Below are 20,565 nucleotides of genomic sequence, written 5' to 3'. Positions count from 1 at the left end.
CTTGCTGGCCAGCCAGCATAGCTCAGCTGGCAACCTCGAGGCTAGTGAGAGCCCCAGTCCTAGAAAACAGGATGCACAGGACATTAGGAGTAACACCCGACGTCACCCATTGATGTCTGGCCTCCTCGTGCAAGCAGAATAGCACAATAACACAGGTAGGTGCATGTACAAACACACACACACACACACACACACACACACACACACACATGCATACACACACGCACAGATGAAAAGTGTCAAATTGATTATATGTGCACACTGGAATAGGATGTGGCTGTGAAAGATAGAATGGGAAAATCTTTCACCTTTCCCTGAAACACGCTGCACTGTACACAGTAAACATACAGTTGTATTTTAATTTGTCAGTGTTGTTACAGGACCATGCACTAGGAGACTGACAGGGAGGAATTTTGTTAAGGTGTGTTAGCGTTCACTCAGAAGTGACATTAGGATCTACTGTGTGAGGGAGATTCAGTTCCATTACATAAATTTTTATATCTTCTCAGTTTCCTGCCATATGCATATTATTTTCATAATCCTTAAATAATTTCTGAGAAAGCTGTTGCCAAACTATGGTCCCTCCAGCTGAATAAATTCGTCTCTATAAGAAAACTAAAAAGGAAACTTTTAAGTGCCCAAACTTGGTTTTATACACATAATTATAAAAGAGCTTTTGTAGAAAGTCTTAAGTCGCAGAAGTGTTTTGTCTTTGTACTGCTTGTATTTACCTCAGTCTTTTTTTTTTTTAATTTGTACTTTTCCAGTACTGGGTAATGAACCTAGGGCCTTACAGATGCCATAAAAGCACTCTACCACTAATCTCTCCCGCCCTCGTTTTGCTTTGTATTTTTAGATGGAGGTCTTGATGAGTTGCCCTGGCTGGCCTTGAGCTTGTGAACCACTTGTCTCAACTTCCCAAGTAGCCAGGGTGACAAACTTGTACCACCAACCCAGACTTTTCCATCCTCTTGTCACTTTAGCCCACCAGCAAGAGCCAGAGTAGAGGAAAGGTGCTGGTTACCTCAATTTTCTCATCTGTCTCTGGCATTAGCTACTAGTCCAGCCCCTCATGTGCCGGCTACCTGAATAATTTTCATATTTACCTCCCATCTTGCTTTCATGCAGCCCCCTTTTTGCTGAGATCCATAAGGTGGACTTTAAAATGCAGGTGTGATTTAGCCCCCACTTTAAGCGACTTCCCATTGCACTTAAAATGAATCCACGATCTTGCCCTGGCCTCAGGGCCCTGTGTGATATGTCCGTTCCTCAGCCCTCAGGGACCCTGGTGCTGGATGCCTTCCCTGCCATCTTCTTTGCACACAGCCAGCAGTGTGCTGTCACGTCTGTGGTTGTGCTCACCTGAGGACATAGGGAAATGCTATGCCTACGGTCTGCGCCAGCAGGTCTATCCAATGGCCGGCATGGGAGTCTCCCCAACCACTGGCTCTTTCAAGCAAACCAGCCCACACTCACTGCCCATCGGCCTCTGTCCCATCGTCTTGCTTTATTTTCTTCTTAGCTTTTCACATTACAAGATAATTGTGCTATTTTTCACATTGGCATTCTGCTATTAACTGAAGTAGGTAATCTGAAATTCTAAGAATGTACATTTTCCTCATGGGATCTAAGAAAGCATTCTCATTTTGAATGGAGGGAAAAAATAGCCCATAAACACCGTTATTGTTCTTAAATTGACATTCAAGGAAAAATCAGGCACTTACTATAATCATAAGGTATGTTGTACCAGGGGTAGACCCAACGTGTGATGCCCTGCCTTCCTCACACTCTCTTTATTTCACAGTGGCCTTTCTCAAGCCAGATCTATCTGTAAAAGTTGGCTTATTAGAACTTGTCTGGAGTTCACCCTTGACTTTCCACGCTCCTTAGAACTCTATACCTGAAACTAGTTCACATCCCCAAAGGTTAAAGCTCACAGTGTCAGAATTCCCACAGCCTTTGCCACATGAAGACAAAACTCCATTCACAGGAAATACAGGGAAAAGACTTCGTTTTTTTTTTCCTTCTGTTGTCTTTCCTATAAAAATTCAGGCACCTAAAAATATTTTGATGATTCTCCCTTTGTGCAACTTGCTGAAACTTAAATATATTTTCAGTATTTTCCCAATAACATAAAGAATCCTTAGCCACTAAAAGTATGCAAACTTGTAAATTATATGTGTAAGTCATCATCAATACATAGGAAGTATGTTATATGTGAGTAACAAATCTTGCTTAAAGTAGTTCCTGAATCTGATAGGAAAGCATTAAGGATGATCATGTTAGAAATAGAATAATTGCAGCCGTTTATAAGTGCAACAGTTGTTAAATGTTGGCACCTGGTCTGAGAAATATCTACCCAAAGGAGAGAGAGGGGTAAAGAAAGTAGATGCGTCCTTCTGTCTTTGATCTCGGTCTCCAGTTAGGAGGTAAGCTAAGCATGAAAAAGTAAACACACACAGTGTCCCAGAGCTGTGTGTGTTATGATACACGGCCGACTGTCCTGCTGCCACAGCTCTGAGTTATAGCCAGAGGTTCCTGAGGACAAAGCAGGGCCGCCACTGACCGTGTCCTGGTAATTCACGGTGTATTGAGAAGAATACCTGTCCTTATTGCTGGGCCCTGGATCCCTCGTTTACTCTTTCTCATAAGTCTTGTCTAATTTGCCAAACTATTTCGGAATGTAATAACAGCCTCCAAAGTGTAAGTTGCAGGCAGCTCTCAATGTCTACCTATACTCCCACCCCGTGTGTGTGTGTGTGTGTGTGTGTGTGTGTGTGTGTGTGTGTGTGTAGGTCAGAGGACAACCATAGGGGTCAGTCCTCATGTGAGTCCCACCTGTTGTTTGAGACAAGTCTCTCACTGGCCTGGAATGTCGCGTAGACTAGCGTGTGGTCATTACTGGGGTCAAGGCATGCATCCCCTCCACCCAGCTTTCTATAGACTTTCTAGCGATCCAAACAAGGGCCCTCACGAAGTGCTTGGAAGGCAAGCATTTTACGAACCAAGGCCCTTCCCCAGATCCTTTTGTGCTTGCCACACACACCAGGCACATACTGTGTATTGCTGCTACATAAAAATTCAAATATGAGGAACGCTACCATCTTAAATTATAAGACAGTTCTGTTTCCTTTCTTGGTTGTATTTACTTTATATGTTAACAGAAACGGGTAAGCTTGCATAACACAGCTTAAAAAGAACACCCTAATTACTACTGCTGATTATCTAAACAGCATCTGTTTCCTTGAACCATTTTTGCAATTAATTCATCATTTGCAAATTTAAAGAACAATTACACTATTTACATTTTCTCACTATAGACTCTTCAGTGTTCAGCTTGCTGCTCTTGCCTTACAAACAACTTACTGCCCATCTCGGTTTTGGCATCCAAGAAGGAATTATCCTGCAATTCCTCCCGAAAGGCTAATATCTGTTGAAAACCGACATGGAGGATCGACTGAGTTTAGTCATAAGGTATCAAGAACACTGAGGTATTGAGGAACACTGAGATTTATAAAAGCTCACTTTCATAAAAAAACATAATTAGAATCTACTTGATTTCCCAAATAAATACCTCAAGGAATGTTGATAGGAAAGACAGAAATGGTTTCCCCAAAACTGTATTCAGCTTAACTGTCTCTACGAAAACTGAATTAAATTGCAGTTGAGACTGTAACCCTCTACATTTTCAGTGACGCCCAAATTGACTTGAGAAACACCTAGACATATTTTCCACGGAGTTCGCTGTTGTATCACACGCTAGCTGGCGCGGAGTTAGCACTCAGTAAGTTAGAGTTACCTGACTGGCTCAGTCCCGCTTCCTGAGTTTGGCAAGGGACATCTGGAAGCACTTATTTTTTTCCTCCTGTTGAACAAAGCCATTTAAGAGTGTCCTGATACATCAGATTTTTCTGCCGCAGGCTAACATTAATTTTGGCAGAACTAATAGCAAATTATTCTTTCCGATAGCATTTGCTCCACTGCTACACCTATCCTAAGGTGAGTGATAGCAGACCTTCAACTCTTAAGGAACAAGTAAAACACCCCTAAGCATTAAAAGTGAGAGTAGGCACGATGAGAGAATATCTTATGCATTTGTGGAAATAACAGTGACGCTCATACATCTTTACCATTGATATGATTCGTAATTTAAAGAAATACACACACACACCAATAAAAGGTTAATTTTCAAAAATCAGTCGGCTAGTATTTTGTTTCATTGAGCTTATACTTTGCTTTGGTTGTTTTTAATTTAATTTTATTTATTTATTTGGTTGTATTTAATTTTACTTATCGTGTCTGTGTGTGTGTGTCTGTCTGTGTGTGTCTGTGTGTCAGTGTGGGTCTGTGTATGTGTTTGCATGTACACATACGCGTAGCACAGTGCCTGAGGACAAGACAGAAGAAAACTTGAGAGTCCATTCTCTCCTTCTCAGGGGTTGAACCCAACTCCACACGCACAGCAGGTGCCTCTCCCCACTGATCCATCTCACCAACCCCTGGTTTGTATTTGAACTGGTTGTCAGAGCGTACCTGTGTAACAACAGCAAATGCAATGCAATAGTACATCATTTAAAATCAAGTTGGTGGTAGAAGCCAATGGCACAACATTTTTTGTTTTGTTTTGTTCAAAAAAAAGTATTCGCTGGAAACTTGTTTCTTGGCACTGTAGTAAACTAGGATTATGCTCATGCCATAGGCCAGGGTCTCCGAATATCTTGACAGTTAGTAGAAGTGAGTGGTACTGGCCCCTCCCCTGCTGTAGCACTGAGAGACGGTGCTACAGAAATTGGAGAGTTTTTAAAAGCCTCAAATCTCTACCAATTTCACAATTTATCCCACGGGTGCCCATCAGGCGAACAAGCATGCCCAAATTTTATTGCAATTTCACTGTCTTGAAATGGTGCTGTGTAGTGGAACAATCGTGTTGAAAATCCAAGTGTGGGTGAATTTTAGGGTCTGATCGGCGGACCGCTTGAGTAGGAGGCTGTTTGCAAAGGATGGGCTGGAGCATGCTTCTGTTCCATCGTGAAGTGCCTGGGTACAAATGAACATGGTCGTTAATCCGCTCCAGTTTTAAGGACTTAGTGCCACGGCTTAAGACAGATGAAGTGAAGAAATCCCACAAGTTTTAGATGTCTTCTCTGTGTGACAAGACAACAGAATGGCCATTCACACCTTCATTACATGTTCCCAAATCGGTCCTTTTTATCAGCTTAAATAATTAAACTAACATCTTCCAGGTGGAGGCTGTTAAGTCATTCTAAAAGGTACAACTAGACAGATCATTGAACTAGTGATAGTAGCAAGAAATAAATGTTTTTATTTGTTATTTTATAATAACAGAAAATAAAGAGAATTGTAAATATAAATAAAGAAATAGAGATATAAAAATAAAACTAAAGAAATAGAAAACAAAGAAATAAATACTGTGCTTCAGTGCCCATCAACACTGTGCATTTTAAATCAGCCATAAAAGCCAAAAGCAGCAGCATGAGCCTCTAGTATCAGGAATTGAAGAGGTTACTGACAGTTGGATCTGCATTCAAGACCAACTTGATCTACTTAGCCTTCCAGGCCAGCCAAACCTACGCACTGAGCCCTTGTCTTAGAAAGAAAAAGAAAAAAGAAAAGAAAAATTAATGAGAGCATATCCGTTCAGTAAGAAACCACGCTCAATAAAAATGAGTGTGTGCATCATTTGGCATAGAAAATGAAGGGAAATCAGCACTATAGATTATGGTTCTATTTTTTCATAAAGTAAAATAGAGACATATACACGAACACTCAACACATCCTACATGCGTGCACAAGAGTGTCTTCTTCTGAGTTCTGCTAGCCCTTTTGGTAATATTTCTTTTTTAAAATATATTTTATTAATTTATTCATATTGCATATCAATTGTTATCATATCCCTTGTATCCTCCCATTCCTCCCTCCCTCCCGTTTTCCCCTTACTCCCCTCCCCTGTGACTGTGACTGAAGGGGACTTCCTTCCCCTGTATATGTTCATAGGGTATCAAGTCTCTTCTTGGTAGCCTGTTATCCTTCCTCTGAGTGCCATCAGGCCTCCCCATCCAGGGGACGTGGTCAAATATGGGGCACCAGAGTTCGTGTGAAAGTCAGACCTCACTCTCCACTCAATTGTGGAGACTGTCCTGTCCGTTGGCTAGATCTGGGTAGAGGTTCGAAGTTTACTGCACGTATTGTCCTTGGCTGGTGCCATCATAATGTTCTTCTTGTAGGTTTCTAGGACCCTCTGGATCCTTCTATTTCCCCATTCTCCCATGCTTCTCTCACCTAGAGTCCCAATAGGATGTCCTCCCCTCTGTCCCACTTTCCTGGTAAGTGAAGACTTTCATGGGACATATCCCTTAGTAATATTTCTTAAACCCTATAACAGGGTGTACCAGTTCACCCAAGAATCCCGAGAAGGCTGAATTCACCTAATCTGGTGACTCTTGACAAAAGTTAGCAATGAGAGCCTACCCGAGGTATAAACAGAATAAAGGCATATGACCTCTCGGGAATCACAGAGGTGTTTCTTAGCACCTCCATCGTTGTAACTTACGGCCCCCAGCCCCACATTTGGATAATGAGACACACACACACACATACATACACACACACACACACACACACACACACACACACACACAAACACACACACACACAGTATTAGGAATCAGAATAAGTTAAAATAATCTAAAGTAATTACATATGAATATATAGCAAATGTCAAGTGTAATGTTGGACATTGTGAAAAGTCTTCAGAGATTTAAACGCCCTCATGCTGCTGTTTAGAGGTAGCAGCTGTGTTTATGAGAATTTAGTCAAATGGCTGCCCTGAATCAGCCACTTTTCCCTGAGGGCATGGTCCTCCCTAGTGAACTTTCTATGATGGACTTTGGGACAGTCTTAACTTGTGGGACACAGCTTTCCTGCGATCTCTGCGTTGTGCAGAGCTTGGCAGGAAGGAGACGTCAGTACATGAAGCTGAAACTGCCACATCTCTAAATCGATTAGCTTTGAGGATACAGCTAAATGAAACAATCATTGATGAAATTTCTAATTATTCTTTCCTAATTTGTGCTAAAAATCCAAAAGAGGTAATACCGTGTTAATTTCCTCTTCTGTATTCAGTGTCCCCATGGGCCATGCCATTTGTATTCATGAGTGAGACTTCAGAGTAAGATATGGGAAGTGGGGATGTTTTCTTCCCAAGACTGATGACTCCATCACCCCGAGGAGTAAGTTGTATTATAGACTGTTAACTTAAAGAAAGCTTATTCACTGATCAGCTAATCAGAAATCATTCAGGCAAGAATCCTCACAAACTTTATGCTTTTAATTCTTTATTTTTAATGAAAATTGCTCTGTTTGCCATTTTGCAAAGACTAGGACGCCACAAGGAAGGGTGAATTGAAGGTCATAGCTAATGGAGGCTGTATAACTGCTTGATGCTTTGTTTGTATATTAATCTGGGTTCTTAAGAATCATTTCAGCTCTGTAAATTCTTCATTGGTTGTATTTGATCACGGTACATGCCCAACTATATGGTACTCACCCAGTTTTAGCTCAGTAGTAACTATAAAGTGTACTTCCCTGGGATTACCTCCATTTAAGATTATTTTTAAAAAGATGGACCAGAAATCCAGAGAGGTCCTCCAACTACTTACATCATGACAGGCTCTAGGAAGACTTAGCATATCGCCACAGGGTTCAGCCCTGAGTAGAATGAGGCCATTAGTGATGTGGTTCTTTCCTCTCCCCCTATTACCCATGATTCCCAGTGACAGGAAAGCCACGTGAATCCCACTGTATATTAGAGCTATGAAGTTGGGAAATAGTCACCCTTTCATTCTTTGAGTACAGTAGAATCAGGATGTATTGTCACTGCTAATAAAAAAAAATACGAACTCTAGAGAGAAAATAGTATGCCATGTTTTCAAAGGACTCAATCTTTTTTTTTTAAAGAGAGTTTCCTATTTTCACTTGATGAAGTCAACCATTTTTTTTGCTACGATAAGTCTTATTTTTCAATACTTACGATGTTAGTAGATTATTGGGAAGTGGAGCTAAGTAAAGCTGAAGTGTGCATATTAAATAATATTCTTGCTTAAAGTAGAAGAATTAGACACCAGAGGAAACAGAAATATGTGAAACTGAGGGACACAGCAGTTTGACCTTCTTTGAACCAAACCTTTGGCAGCTGGCCCAGAGCATGTCAATTACCTTTCCGTGTACACATTTCTATATGCCAGCTCCTTATTTTGACTTAAAATGTGGACATTATAACAGTGTTGGGAATACTTAAATGGCCCTTCCGTTCAGGCTTGTCTTACACAGCTAATAGTTTTTTAACAAAAGCTATTATTTTGTCTTTAACATATTTTTGTAGCATACCTTTCATGTTTGTAAAAACAAGCCAGATGAAGAAGAGCACACCTGAGCTTTAAAATACCCTGGCAATGTAACAACTTTAATTAAAGGCATTTTTAAATCCCCCACTCCTATAGGTAGGAGTAATTTTAGATGAAGCACTAGAGTGTTTGGCTTCAATAGCAGGATACCCTGGCTTCTAGAAGTCAAGAGAGCGGACCTTTCCCTGGACTCATTTTCCTTGTCACAGCCGCCCTGTTTTAGTGAGACATGCCTATGGTCCATGTAGGAATTTAGCTTTATGAATGCATAGATTCATCACTACACTTGGAATTTGGAGCAAGAGGGACCTTGTAATTAGACATGGTGGTACACGCCTGTAGCCCAGACCTTTGCAGAACATGGGTCACAAGTTCAAGGCCAGCCTAATCTTCAAAATGAGCTGCATGTCAGTTTAGGCTAGGCCCTGTCTTTTTAAAGGATGCTAATTAAAGCAACCTTAGGAGTTTGCCTGACCATCCCTCTCTGAGTGACCAAACTTTGGGGTTTGATTTATATGGTGTGCCAGAGTGCAAGCAAGTGTATTCCCAGGTCACACAGGTCTCCGTCATATGGTGTGTGTTCCTTCTCTCTCCCAGGTCAATCTGCTGGCCTTTACAGTTTGTCTATGACATCTAGATTGTGCTCTCTCTGACTTCAGCTATTTCCCAATTGCCTATTTAAGAACCAGCACAGCTATTCATCTTGCAAATACGTTTTACTGAAATGCATCAACACTACGGGGCTGAGAGATACCCAGAGCTATTCTTTCATATGCTCGCATGTCCTGAACCCAGCTGCCTTTCTCTTAGCATGATGTGTGCAGCTCATGTTCTTGCTCCTTGTGTTGCTCAGCAGAGATAGAAACGAATGTGATTTTCCTCCTCGTGTGGATGCCAGAAAAAAGCATTTAACATGGGAAGAAATAATCAGTTCGTCACCGGTTTTTCTCTTGACTCATCACATAAATTAAGAGGAACAAATGTATGGATACTAAATAAATTTGAGTTTTATTTAGTGCACTTAGACTGTTTAGCTGGCACTTCTGAGTATGCCTCCGCATGTTCTAATCCCCTAAATTGAATAAAGCCAGTTCCTTAGATTCCGGGAGGTGGGCTGGACTTGCTCACTACACCCTGTTTACTTCCTTCTCCAGGATGAAGCTGTCATGTGTCTTATCCTGATATGGCCTTATGTTACAAATTAGTTTTTTAATGTTTCTCTTCAGCCAAGGATGTTGTAGTTTTTGCTTAATAAACTTGACTTTGTTTAGTGAGGAAGTGTGTAGAGTAAAAATGGTGATTTGTCACGACAGCAAATGGCCAATTGCTACATGAATTGGCACTGAGTTAACAAGAGGTGAAGGTAGCCTCCCGTTCCATTTGGGCAACTCAACATTCATCTTATTAAAGTAACTGTAAAGTAAGATAACTCATATTCCCAAGAACTGAAAATTTAGGACATTGTCTAAAGCAAATGTAGGGTTTTAGTTCCCCATGCCTCTTTTATTAGGCATGTCAACCATGCTTGTGCGGCCTAAAACAAACCCTTTATGTGGCTCTAAATGGAGAGAGAATAAGAGCGACACTGGCCCAGGGTTTCCTGTGCCAAGTGTCCTTGCAGTTCAGTTTCCATATTCTTCATCAGTCTAGCACTAGGGGCAGTGACAGGGTTCTACCCATGTAAAGAGCAGTAGCTTGGAAGCTTAGGGGCCACCACTTAAAAGAATCTGTGTTCAAAAAAACAAAACGTAGCCTTCCAGCAGACATTCTGGTCCCATGCTCAGGTGCGACAGCCATTGTACCTGCCACCTCTCTTCCCCACATCCCCTATGTCAGACCCTGCCCTCTCTGCAGTGGCCACATGCCCACCTTCAATTTCTCACAGCTCTTTCCTCTTTAACTCTTACTCTTTAAGACTCAACTCTGGGCTCAGAGGAGAGGGTGCCATGATGCCTATGACGTTACATCCTTGTGCAAGATGCTCCAGGAACTCTTCTCAGATTTACTTCAGCATTTACAAACTGTACTCGCGTTTCTCTGCTCCAGTATTTGCCTCCTAGATCTCTGTGAGGAACGTCTTTGAGGAACGTCTTTGAGGAACGTGATTTATTATCTCATCTCACTTGTAACCCAGCACCATTCATGGTCGCTATTGCATATCAAAGAATGTACGATACATGCGAGTCTGAACCAAAACCAAGATGTGCATTTGCAGGTGTACGAATTAGAATTGTCCGTCTGGAGTGTATTTAACTTTATTTGAATATATGTGTTGAAGATTTAAGTGTTTCTCGAGAAACAAACTATACCCAAGAATCTGATCATATGTCAAGAGTCACTTCATGTTTGGGGCTGGGATGATGTCTCTGTGGATAAGGATACATGCTGCACAAGTATGAAGACCTGAGTTCAAATCCCATCCCCTACACATAAAAAGCTAGTCATAGTAAGGCACAAAGATTGATAGGGAAAGGCACCTGATGTCCCTGTGGCCTCTGCATTTGCACTTAGGGATACACACACCAGCAGCACACACATAAATCATACACGACACACATTAAAGGGGGAAAAAAGATCCCTGCTTAAAAGATATTTTTGAGATAAACCATCCAACCCATATATTTGCAGCTCATGCCTTTGAGGTTTATATAACATAATTTTATATTCTTAAGCATAGATTAAGTAAGACAGGCAGTGAGTCAGTCAGTGCCTTAGAAAATAGCTAAAATATGGTGTGAAGATACACATAAGGAAGTCTAGTAATTGGAGGGAGGATTTGGAAAAGGACAGGAGTACTTCAGTAAAGAATCTTTGGAATTTATCTCCTATTCAAATAGATTTTTAAGCATAATTTGAGTATCTAAAATTTCATGCAATCTCAATTAAAGTGCTGAAGAGCTGCATATGGCACCAGGGTATGGGGGCTACACAGAACCTGGAGCTTCCACACTATGTCACGTGGAACACACAGCGACTTTCTCATGTAGGTCAACACCGAGTTTCGGGTGGAAGATAGGGGCCAAAGCTTAAACCAGTAGCCGGGGGGAAAAAGCATCATGTGATAAGATATTACCTGGAATAATAGCTGCCACTGCAGAAGTATGAGCTTTCTAACTTCTGCCATTTAGAACCTTGGGAAATGGTGCTCCCTGACAGACACCTGACGCGTAACTCCTCGGTGCTCCCTGACAGACACCTGACGCGTAACTCCTCGGTGCTCCCCGACAGACACCTGATGCGTAACTCCTCGGTGCCCCCCGACAGACACCTGATGCATAACTCCTCGGCTTCTTCTCTTCCTTAGCGGGATCGGGCGAAACTGGCCCTGGGCCTCCGGAGGCAGCAGTATTCTGGCCGAATTTGGAACTCTGCATCTGGAGTTTGTGCACTTGAGCCACTTGTCAGGAAACCCCATCTTTGCTGAAAAGGTGAGTCGTGCACACTCCGTGCAGAGCACGGAGTTTGTGCAGCCGTGCGAAACTGTGGAGCGTGCCTTGTGTCACTGGGTCAGACTGTCAACCTAAACCTAGTCTTTCCATGATTCTGTGTGATTCGTGGTGAGAGAGCCTGCTTTTCCCCCTGTGGCTTGCTGTGCACGAAAGAAGTTACTTACCTGTCGAAAATTTTTTCCATCTAAAAATATGAAGCATTCCATACACTGTACCAAGCACATATGTGAAAGGTTAAAGTGTATATAGATATGAAGTAGCCATGGAATAGTTTTGTCTTCAGGAAGCAAACCCATCCATTACTACATCACCTCTCCACTTGGCTTTTAACCTTTTAAAAAATTTGTTTACTTTACGTCCTAGTTGTAGCCCCCTCCCTCATCCCCCATCCTCCATCCCATCTCCCCTTTCCTCCTCCCCTAGTCCTCAAGAAAGGGCAGCCCTCCTCCCCTGTCATCTGACCTCAGCCTCTCAAGTCTCATCTGGACTGCCTGCATCCTCTTCTTCCTCTGTGGCCTGGCAAGGCTGCCCCGCAGGGGACAAGTGATCACTGAGAGGGCACCAGAGTCCACGTCAGACGTAGCCACTGCTCCCCATACTATGGGACCTACCAGGAGACCGTGCTGCCTATCGACTCCATCTGAGGAGAGGGTCTAGGTCCTCACCATGCATGGTCCTTGGTTGGTGCATCAGTCTCTGTAGAACCCACCCCCCCTCCTTTGTTGGATCCATTGGTCTCCTTGTGGAGCCTCTGTTTCCCCCAGCTTCTTCCCCCCCCCCAACTCTTCCATAAGACTCCCTGAGCTCCACCCCAAAATAGCCAGGATATGGAAACAACCCACATGTCCCTCAACCAAAGAAAAGATAAAGAAACTGTGGTACATTTATACATTGGAATACTATTCAGCTATTTAAAAAAAAAGATCTTGAAATTTACAGGCCAGTGGATGGAACTAGAAACGATCATCCTGAGTGAGGTAACCCAGACTCGGAAAGACGCGCATGGTATATACTCACTTATAAGTAGATATTAGCCACATAATACAGTATAACCGCAGTTCAATAAACAGACCTAAAGAAGCTAAATAACAAGGAGGACCCTAGGGAGGATGCTTAGTTCTCATTCAGAAGGGCAAACAGGACACCAGGAGCAGTTGAAGAGAGAGAACAGGATGGAGCCTACTACAGAGATCCTCTGAAACACTCCACCCAGCGGGGGATTGAAGCAGACGCTGAGACTCACAACTTTTATCTTTTACCTCTTTTAAACAAAAATCCTTGAAAGTTATCTTCCACTTTGTTGAAATTCTCCTCAGAGGCGTCAGCCTTCTCAAACCATCTGACTGCCATAGTAGTACAGCCTTGCCAACTCGTATCCCCACCCCCACCCCGTCCTGTTCACCTCTTCCTTAGTGAACTCACACTTCCACAGGAAAAAAATAATCCCTAAAGGAATGGCTTATAACGGAACCTTACTTCTCACATTGTGGCCACTGGGAGGTCTACAGTTAGGGTTTAAACTAGGAAGATGGCATTCCTAGTGTTATGAAATATAGTGATGTCCGGTATCGTGGTGGGTCCATGTCAAGGTGTGCCCCTGAGGAATTACACCACGCAACAGATCTGGGATAAAAGGGCTTATTGGGGGAAGGGACAGGAATGAGGACTTAGAAAAGAGATAGAGGCACTGAGCAAGTCATGAGGGCGGGGGGGGGGGGGGGTGAGGGCAGAGGGGGTGGGGGCAGAGTGGTAGAGAAATGAGGTGCCTAAGGCAGAGAGAGAGAGAGAGAGAGAGAGAGAGAGAGAGAGAGAGAGAGAGAGAGTGTGTGTGTGTGTGTGTGCTGGGGTGGCAGGTGTCCTTTGCCTAGCAGCAGCAGGTGATGATGTGGGAGACGTTGCTAGGTGACATGCTCCCATGACCTTTTGTTTGTTCCTCTGCACAAGGGAGTGAGGAGGAAGACTAATACTCCTGAATATTCCTCAAAGCCCCATCTCCCAATACCCTTGCCCTGAGGAGTGGAGCTCAGTGTGAGCATTTGCATAAGTCCTTTTCCTTTTTTCCCATCGCATTTGTCTTCTCTTGACCTATTTGTGTCTATTTATTTTCCATATTGTCCTATTCATGTGCACGATTCCAAAGGGACAGTTATTGTTTTATACTCTGATATAGCCTTATTATATAGATGGGGGTTCTCGATTTGGGGTCTCAAGTTCTAGAGATGTGTGACTATATGTGCTGGTTCCTATTATTTTTGTCATAACAAAATTCTGAGACATTTTATTAACTTTTCTTTTTCTACCCATATCAAATAATAATATTTATTATTATGATGATGATGATGATGATGATGATGATGATGATGAAGAAGAAGAGAATGGCATATGAACTTTTTCTTAGATTTTCACATTAACATTCCTCTTCTTTGTAGGTAATGAATATTCGAAAAGTACTGAACAAACTGGAAAAACCAGAAGGTCTCTATCCGAACTATCTGAATCCCAGTAGTGGACAGTGGGGTCAACGTAAGTTCAAAGCTGAGCCTTCATTCTCTTCCTGGTGCCCAGCACCACAGGGCGAGCAGTGGAGAGCAAGTGTAGTTCTTGCTAAGCAATGTTGAGAAGGGAAAGTGGGTCTTAACCATCTTTAGACAGGGTGCTGCTGGAAAACCAGACATTCCTGATGACATTGTTATAAACATTATTTGAAGCCATTAATCAGAAAAGGATGGTCTGGCCAGTGCGGTGAGGACTTGTGCTTAGAGCAGGCTGGGTGTATGGTTTGAAGGAAGGCAACTTCGCCTGATGCTTCTGCCCAGGGTAGCAGCTAGACCACTGTGTTTCTAACATTTTCTGCTTTGAGTTCGGAAATTAGTAGCACAGAGATCTCTCTCTCTCTCTCTTCATAATTTTAAGCTACCAGGTAAAGACTTCTTATGAAATAGTTACCTTTTGTATAAAAATGAATGTAAAGCAAGGTCTTCTGAAGCCGGAAGCCCTCACTTCAGGTCGTTTTCAACAGTAGTATAAAGACTTGGAATTTGTCAAAAGAAATGGCCTGGCACCAATTTGGAAAGACTGTGATAGGTTAAGGAACAGTTGGAAGCATATGAGATATCTAGGTGTTTTGAGGGTGTTAAATTTGTACTCTAACTTTGGCTTTTTTCTTTATATTAAATAATATTCTTAGATAATTATACCATACCAATTTTTTTTTGGATGTGCTTCTTTTAAAGAATAAGTCAGTGGTAGGGGGAAGCATGCTAACCCCCATGTCTCCTGTTGGTGATAGCTAGGAAGAGCCTGGATCTGCAGGTCTGCGATCTAGAAAGAAGGCTTCTGCTCAGTGTGGTCTACAGACCGCTGGAAGCCCTGGACATGGTTCCACAAAGTCAAAAGTTCATGAATACTGAGACATGTTGCCTTTCTCCTGTGCACACTTGCACTTATGTTGAGTGAGCAGTGGTGGGCAAAACTGATAGACTGAGGAATCAAGGCAGACAGTAAACAGTCCCAATGCTCAGTCATTTCTACTATAGTTTCAAATACACCAATTCACTTAGGCATGCTTTGATGATGCAGGGGAATCATCATCTTTGATTCTGGTGAACACTAGCGTGTGCATGTATGGCACTGTGATCATAGGAATGGCTTGTTGACCCAACATACTTAGCAAAAAGCCTTGCATTTGGACTCCCAGTTCACTAGTATATAGTCTCTCGTGGTGACAAGAGCCTGAGGCAACGTTCCAAGTAGGGAGATGCTCCCCGGGCTTTGTTCTTTTTGCTCAGTAGGGAATCCTAGTGCTCAGGATGGTGATATGCACCCTTAGAATGGGTCTTCTCACCTCAGTTAACCCCATCTCGAAACTCCATCTCAGCCATGCTGGGAGATTCATCTCCTAAGTGATCCTAGATTGCCGGGTTCACCGTCAACACTACTGTCACAGTAATGACTCATGTGAGGATATGAACATACACACAAGTGTTTCTGACACTGGATGAAGGAGAACAGTTGTGTGGGAGAAATCTTGTGTTTCAAGAGTCTGTTCTTACTGATATGATTGCTTGCTATGGGGTGATTGTGATTATTCTTTCATGAGTCATCGTCTCCACAACTAAAGGCAGCTGGTTATTCGGACCTGGCGAGTTGGTTCTCAAATATGAAAAAATGGTGTTTTTACCAATGGTGGTAAGATTGCAGTTTCTAAATACAAATTAGAATTTTAGAAGACTTGTATATACAATACCATGAGCTTAACTCCATTGGTTTCTTTATAATATTGGTAGTGACTTTAACAAAGGTGCTCTTTTGTTTTTATTGTGCAGTGAAGCGTGTCAACACGGCATTTCTGCATAAGTCAGAAAAAAAAACCCAATATTTTCCAAACAGGCAGTGGATGCTATTATGAAACCATACAATAAAAGTGCAAGATACCCAATAGATTTTAGTGTAAGAGAGTAGAAAAGTTTATTAAGGGCCGGGAGAAATGGCTCCATTGTTAAGAGAACTTGCTGCTCTTACAGAGGACCTAGGCTCAGTTCCTAATATCCACCTGATGGCTCATACTGCCTACAAGTCCAGTTCCAAGGGCTCTAACATTCTCTTCTAGCCAACAAGGATACTGGGCCTGCATATGATATGCATTACATACATATGAGTGCTCACACATACACATAAAATAAATAATTCTTCCAAGTTCATTGGTATAATTTGTAACCCTGCATTGTAGCTAGTCTTTTAAAAAATAGTTCAACCTTTTATACACAGTTTGTTTTGCTGTTATATCAAAAGATGTAAGATAACGTCATGCATATGGGAGGAAGTACTCCTGTGCATGTGTACGTGGTGTGTGTGTGTGTGTGTGTGTGTGTGTGTGTGTGTGTGTGTGTGTGTGTGTGTAAAGCCAGAGATTAGCCTCAAGAGTAGTCCCTCAGTACCATCCACCTTGTTTTTTGAGATAAGGTTTCTCACTGGCCTGGGACTCCATGGCGTAGACTAGCTGGCCAGGAATGTGTTGGTCTTTACCTTCCCAGTTGCTATGACAAGCATGTGACACCATGCCCAACTTTTTTATGTGTGCTCAGAGACATCAGATGCAGATGGCCATATGCCCATGAGCACATGACCAACTGAGCCCCATCTCCAGCCCCTGGGTAGATGATTAAGATACTGCATGAGACAGACTTTTCTTAGTATACTTTAGCCAAAGCAATGTACACTCATGGATCAAAGTTGGATCAGACATGAAAAATCTAGCCAGGAAAGCAAACATTAAGGAGATTGGGGGGTTGTTGTTAGGTAAATAGTGTCAGTCTTAATTTTGCTTAATCTATAAAGTGGCATGTTTATGACAAATGTCATTTGTTATTACAACTATTACTTTTAATGAATCAACAAAATTGTTATTAAATTCTGTTTCAGTTGCTTAATATTGATAGGTAATACTCAAATGAGCACCTTCTTCAAGGTATTTGTTGATCTTTAAGAGTGGGAGGGGTAGCCAGGTGCAGTGACACACACCGTTAATCCCAGCACTCGGGGAGGCAGAGGCAGGCTATTCTCTGTGAGTTCAAGGCCAGCTTGGTCTACAAAGTGAGTTCCATGACTGTCACATAGAGAAAACTTGCCTAGAAAAGCAACGACAGCAAGAGTGTGAGGGGCACAGAGACTAGCATGAAACGCCTGAGGCCCACTAAAGTATTGGCATACAAACAATTAGATTAAATTTTTCTAAAAGAGTGACCAGCGTTAGAGTTCTTCTCTTGGATATTTCAAAAGGTGTAGAGAGTCTCTTCAACTTCTGTCTGCCTTTCTTTCATCTAAGATCTACACGTCACTATGAAGAAGGGCCCTAAGAGGCAGTTACATCGGGGCGTTTTGGTTTCACCTGCTCAGTCACCATATGCTATGCATTTGGCTCCATTTACCTGTAAAATGAACCTTTTGCTTATCAGCCAGTTTTCTGATGGAAAAACAAACAGGAGAGATGATGCTTATCTTTGTTCCCTTCCCATTCTCCATCCTGTGCTCCAGCCATATGGAAGAACTACTTCTATTTTTATTTCTTCACCATGGTCTACTTGGCTGTACCTAGGGTTGGTTTTTTTTGTTTTGTTTTGTTTTGTTTTGTTTTGTTTTTTTCTTATATTATTTCCTCAGCTCTTTTATCTAGCTCCTCCACTAAGTTCCAGATCACATGACTTTCCTTCCAGAAGCTTCCTTCTGCAAGGGCCTGTGTGTAATTTGTTACCATCCACTACACCTCAACTTCTTCCTCTCCAGATAACCAGTTTGGGTTATTTCTACCCACAGTCCCCTTCCTGATGCTCACGCACATCTGTCTTCCTAGGGACTTGAAGCTGTAACAGTTGGTAAGCATGCCATGGGCATGTCTGCTCACCCAGAACACACTACTTTGTACTTACTTGGTGATTATTTAAATTAATGAGTTTTGTCCGCTTGTGTGTTGTATCTGGCCTTTCATTTCTCCAGCAACAGTCCTATCTACGCTTCTGTAAAACTTGTCCCTGCTTCCTAGCTATAGCTAAACAGCATTCCAGTCCAGCCATGGGAGAGAAACAGGCTTTGTGATCACTGCTGCTAGATGTGTGTGTGTGTGTGTGTGTGTGTGTGTGTGTGTGTGTGTGTGTTCGTGCATGTGTTTATGAGTAACTAGTAGCACTAAACAATGCTTTGGACAGGTAAATTCAGGTTCATAAGAATTCTATTTAAAAAATAAACAAAAACAATTATATTGACCCTCCTGCATCGTGATTCTTTTACTATTCTGTTGACATTCTTGCTTTGGTTTTTGCTTTTAGATATTAGGAATCTTTGTGTGTATATTAGGAACTTATTCCTAGCAAGAAGAAAAATCAGAATTTACCCCTTTAGAGACGAGCATTAAGATTTGAGTGACTATTCATTTAAAACTGTTAGGCATGAAAATACCATAGTTTTGGTTTTCTAGAGTTAGTGGCTTTGTCTTTCTGAAAAACCTTCTCTCCTGCACCCACAAAGAATTTACACACAGAATTCTGTTACCACCCAAACTGTCACCCAGACCCAGGAAAGCTCAATGAATGAAATACTAAGCTACCAAAACCATCATGTGGCTCTCTGTGTTCCTTTATTTTGGTTTGTGACAGCTAGAAAAAATTTAAATTAACACCAAAGTTAACTGAAGTAAGTATATTATCATATAACCCCCTTTTCTTTAAAATGACCCCTGGGTATCCCAACTTGTTATTCCATCTTTATGGAACGGTAGCCCACGGGACAGTGCCAAGCTGCCCCTGGCTGCTGGTTTCCCACTCTCATTGCTCCGACCCTGAAGGGCATGTCTGGACTGTGGCCATCAGGACAGTACCAAGCTGCCCCTGGCTGCTGGTTTCCCACTCTCATTGCTCCGACCCTGAAGGGCATGTCTGGACTGTGGCCATCAGGACAGTACCAAGCTGCCCCTGGCTGCTGGTTTCCCACTCTCGTTGCTCTGACCCTGAAGGGCATGTCTGGACCGTGGCCATCAGGACAGTACCAAGCTGCCCCTGGCTGCTGGTTTCCCACTCCCGTTGCTCTGACCCTGAAGGGCATGTCTGGACTGTGGCCATCAGGACAGTACCAAGCTGCCCCTGGCCGCTGGTTTCCCACTCTCTCTGATTGCTCCGACCCTGAAGGGCATGTCCGGACCGTGGCCATCATTTCCCCTAACATCATCTGGCCCTTGTTATTTTGACAATAACCGGATAGGGATTTGCTTTGCCGTGCATCACTCGCATTTGTCTCCTACAGCCGTGCTTACAACAGCAGGCCTTATTATTGATGACATCCTACTTAGTCTATTTACTTTGTAAATGTCAGAGGTTTCTGCGGTAATTTATTTAGGAAGCTGTAAAGGTCATAGGCTGCTATTTTAAGAAATCAGACTTACAACTTTAAAAACATATTTTCCCCAAAATTTAATTCATATGATTCTGGAGTAGTTTTTTTTTTTTCAGTGCATATTTAAATACTTAAAACCAGGCCCTTGCGAGGTGGAATAGGTGAAATTCCTATTAACGTGGACGTTCAAGACATTGTGCCATCAGCATCACGTAGTTTTGAGGGAAAGAGGCTTTCCAGGGCTCGATGTGGGCATGAGGACCCATCTCTGTCTTCATGCGTCATGATTTGGTGAAGAGGCGAGGTACTTGGACCACATTCTGGAAGTAAAGATGTGGCAAAGGTGTGCCATCCAAAATAGACATGGAACCTTGCAAGGTTTTCCGGAAAGGTCTGCACGTGATGTTGGATATGAAGTGTGTCCATTTTTCTCAGTGAAGGCAATGCGTACAGTAGCCCTGAGGGAGATGGATGCTGATCATTTTGAGGATCCAAAGGGTCTACATGACAAGGAAGCAGAGTCTAAGTGACCAATGACATGGAGAATACTGGAACTGTGAGAGGCCGTTCTGGTTCCCGGAGAGCCGGGGTTGAAAGGCTTTGAGCTCGTGACGAGGGGACTCCTGTGAAGGGCTGGGTGGCAGCAGTGCGGAGAGAGGTTGACACCAGCACCTCTTACAGCGAAAGGACATGCTGACTTCCCTGTCCAGCACAGCGGGCAAGACCGCAAGGTGCTGTCGAGCACTGTGACAGATGAGGAACACACCTTGCCGTGCAGTTTTACTAAAATTAAGTAGAAATAGCACGTCCGA

General features: G+C 42.6%; 1 protein-coding gene across 3 annotated transcripts in view; it reads left to right on the top strand.

Moving 5' to 3' along the window:
- MAN1A1 (mannosidase alpha class 1A member 1) overlaps window positions 1-20,565 on the top strand; it is a 185,919-nt gene that overhangs the window by 144,691 nt on the left and 20,663 nt on the right. For all 3 annotated transcript variants that reach the window (XM_084776089.1, XM_084776090.1, XM_084776091.1), the window contains exons 7-8: window positions 11,728-11,851; window positions 14,302-14,395. In XM_084776089.1, coding sequence (XP_084632215.1) covers window positions 11,728-11,851; window positions 14,302-14,395 — 218 coding nt within the window. The remainder of the gene's footprint in view (window positions 1-11,727; window positions 11,852-14,301; window positions 14,396-20,565) is intronic.

Source organism: Acomys minous (genome assembly GCF_964271855.1).
Source record: "Acomys minous genome assembly, chromosome: 3".
Classification (NCBI taxonomy): Eukaryota; Metazoa; Chordata; class Mammalia; order Rodentia; family Muridae; genus Acomys; species Acomys minous.
Note: the sequence above shows the minus strand (reverse complement) of the source record. Positions and strands in the feature narration are given on the sequence as shown.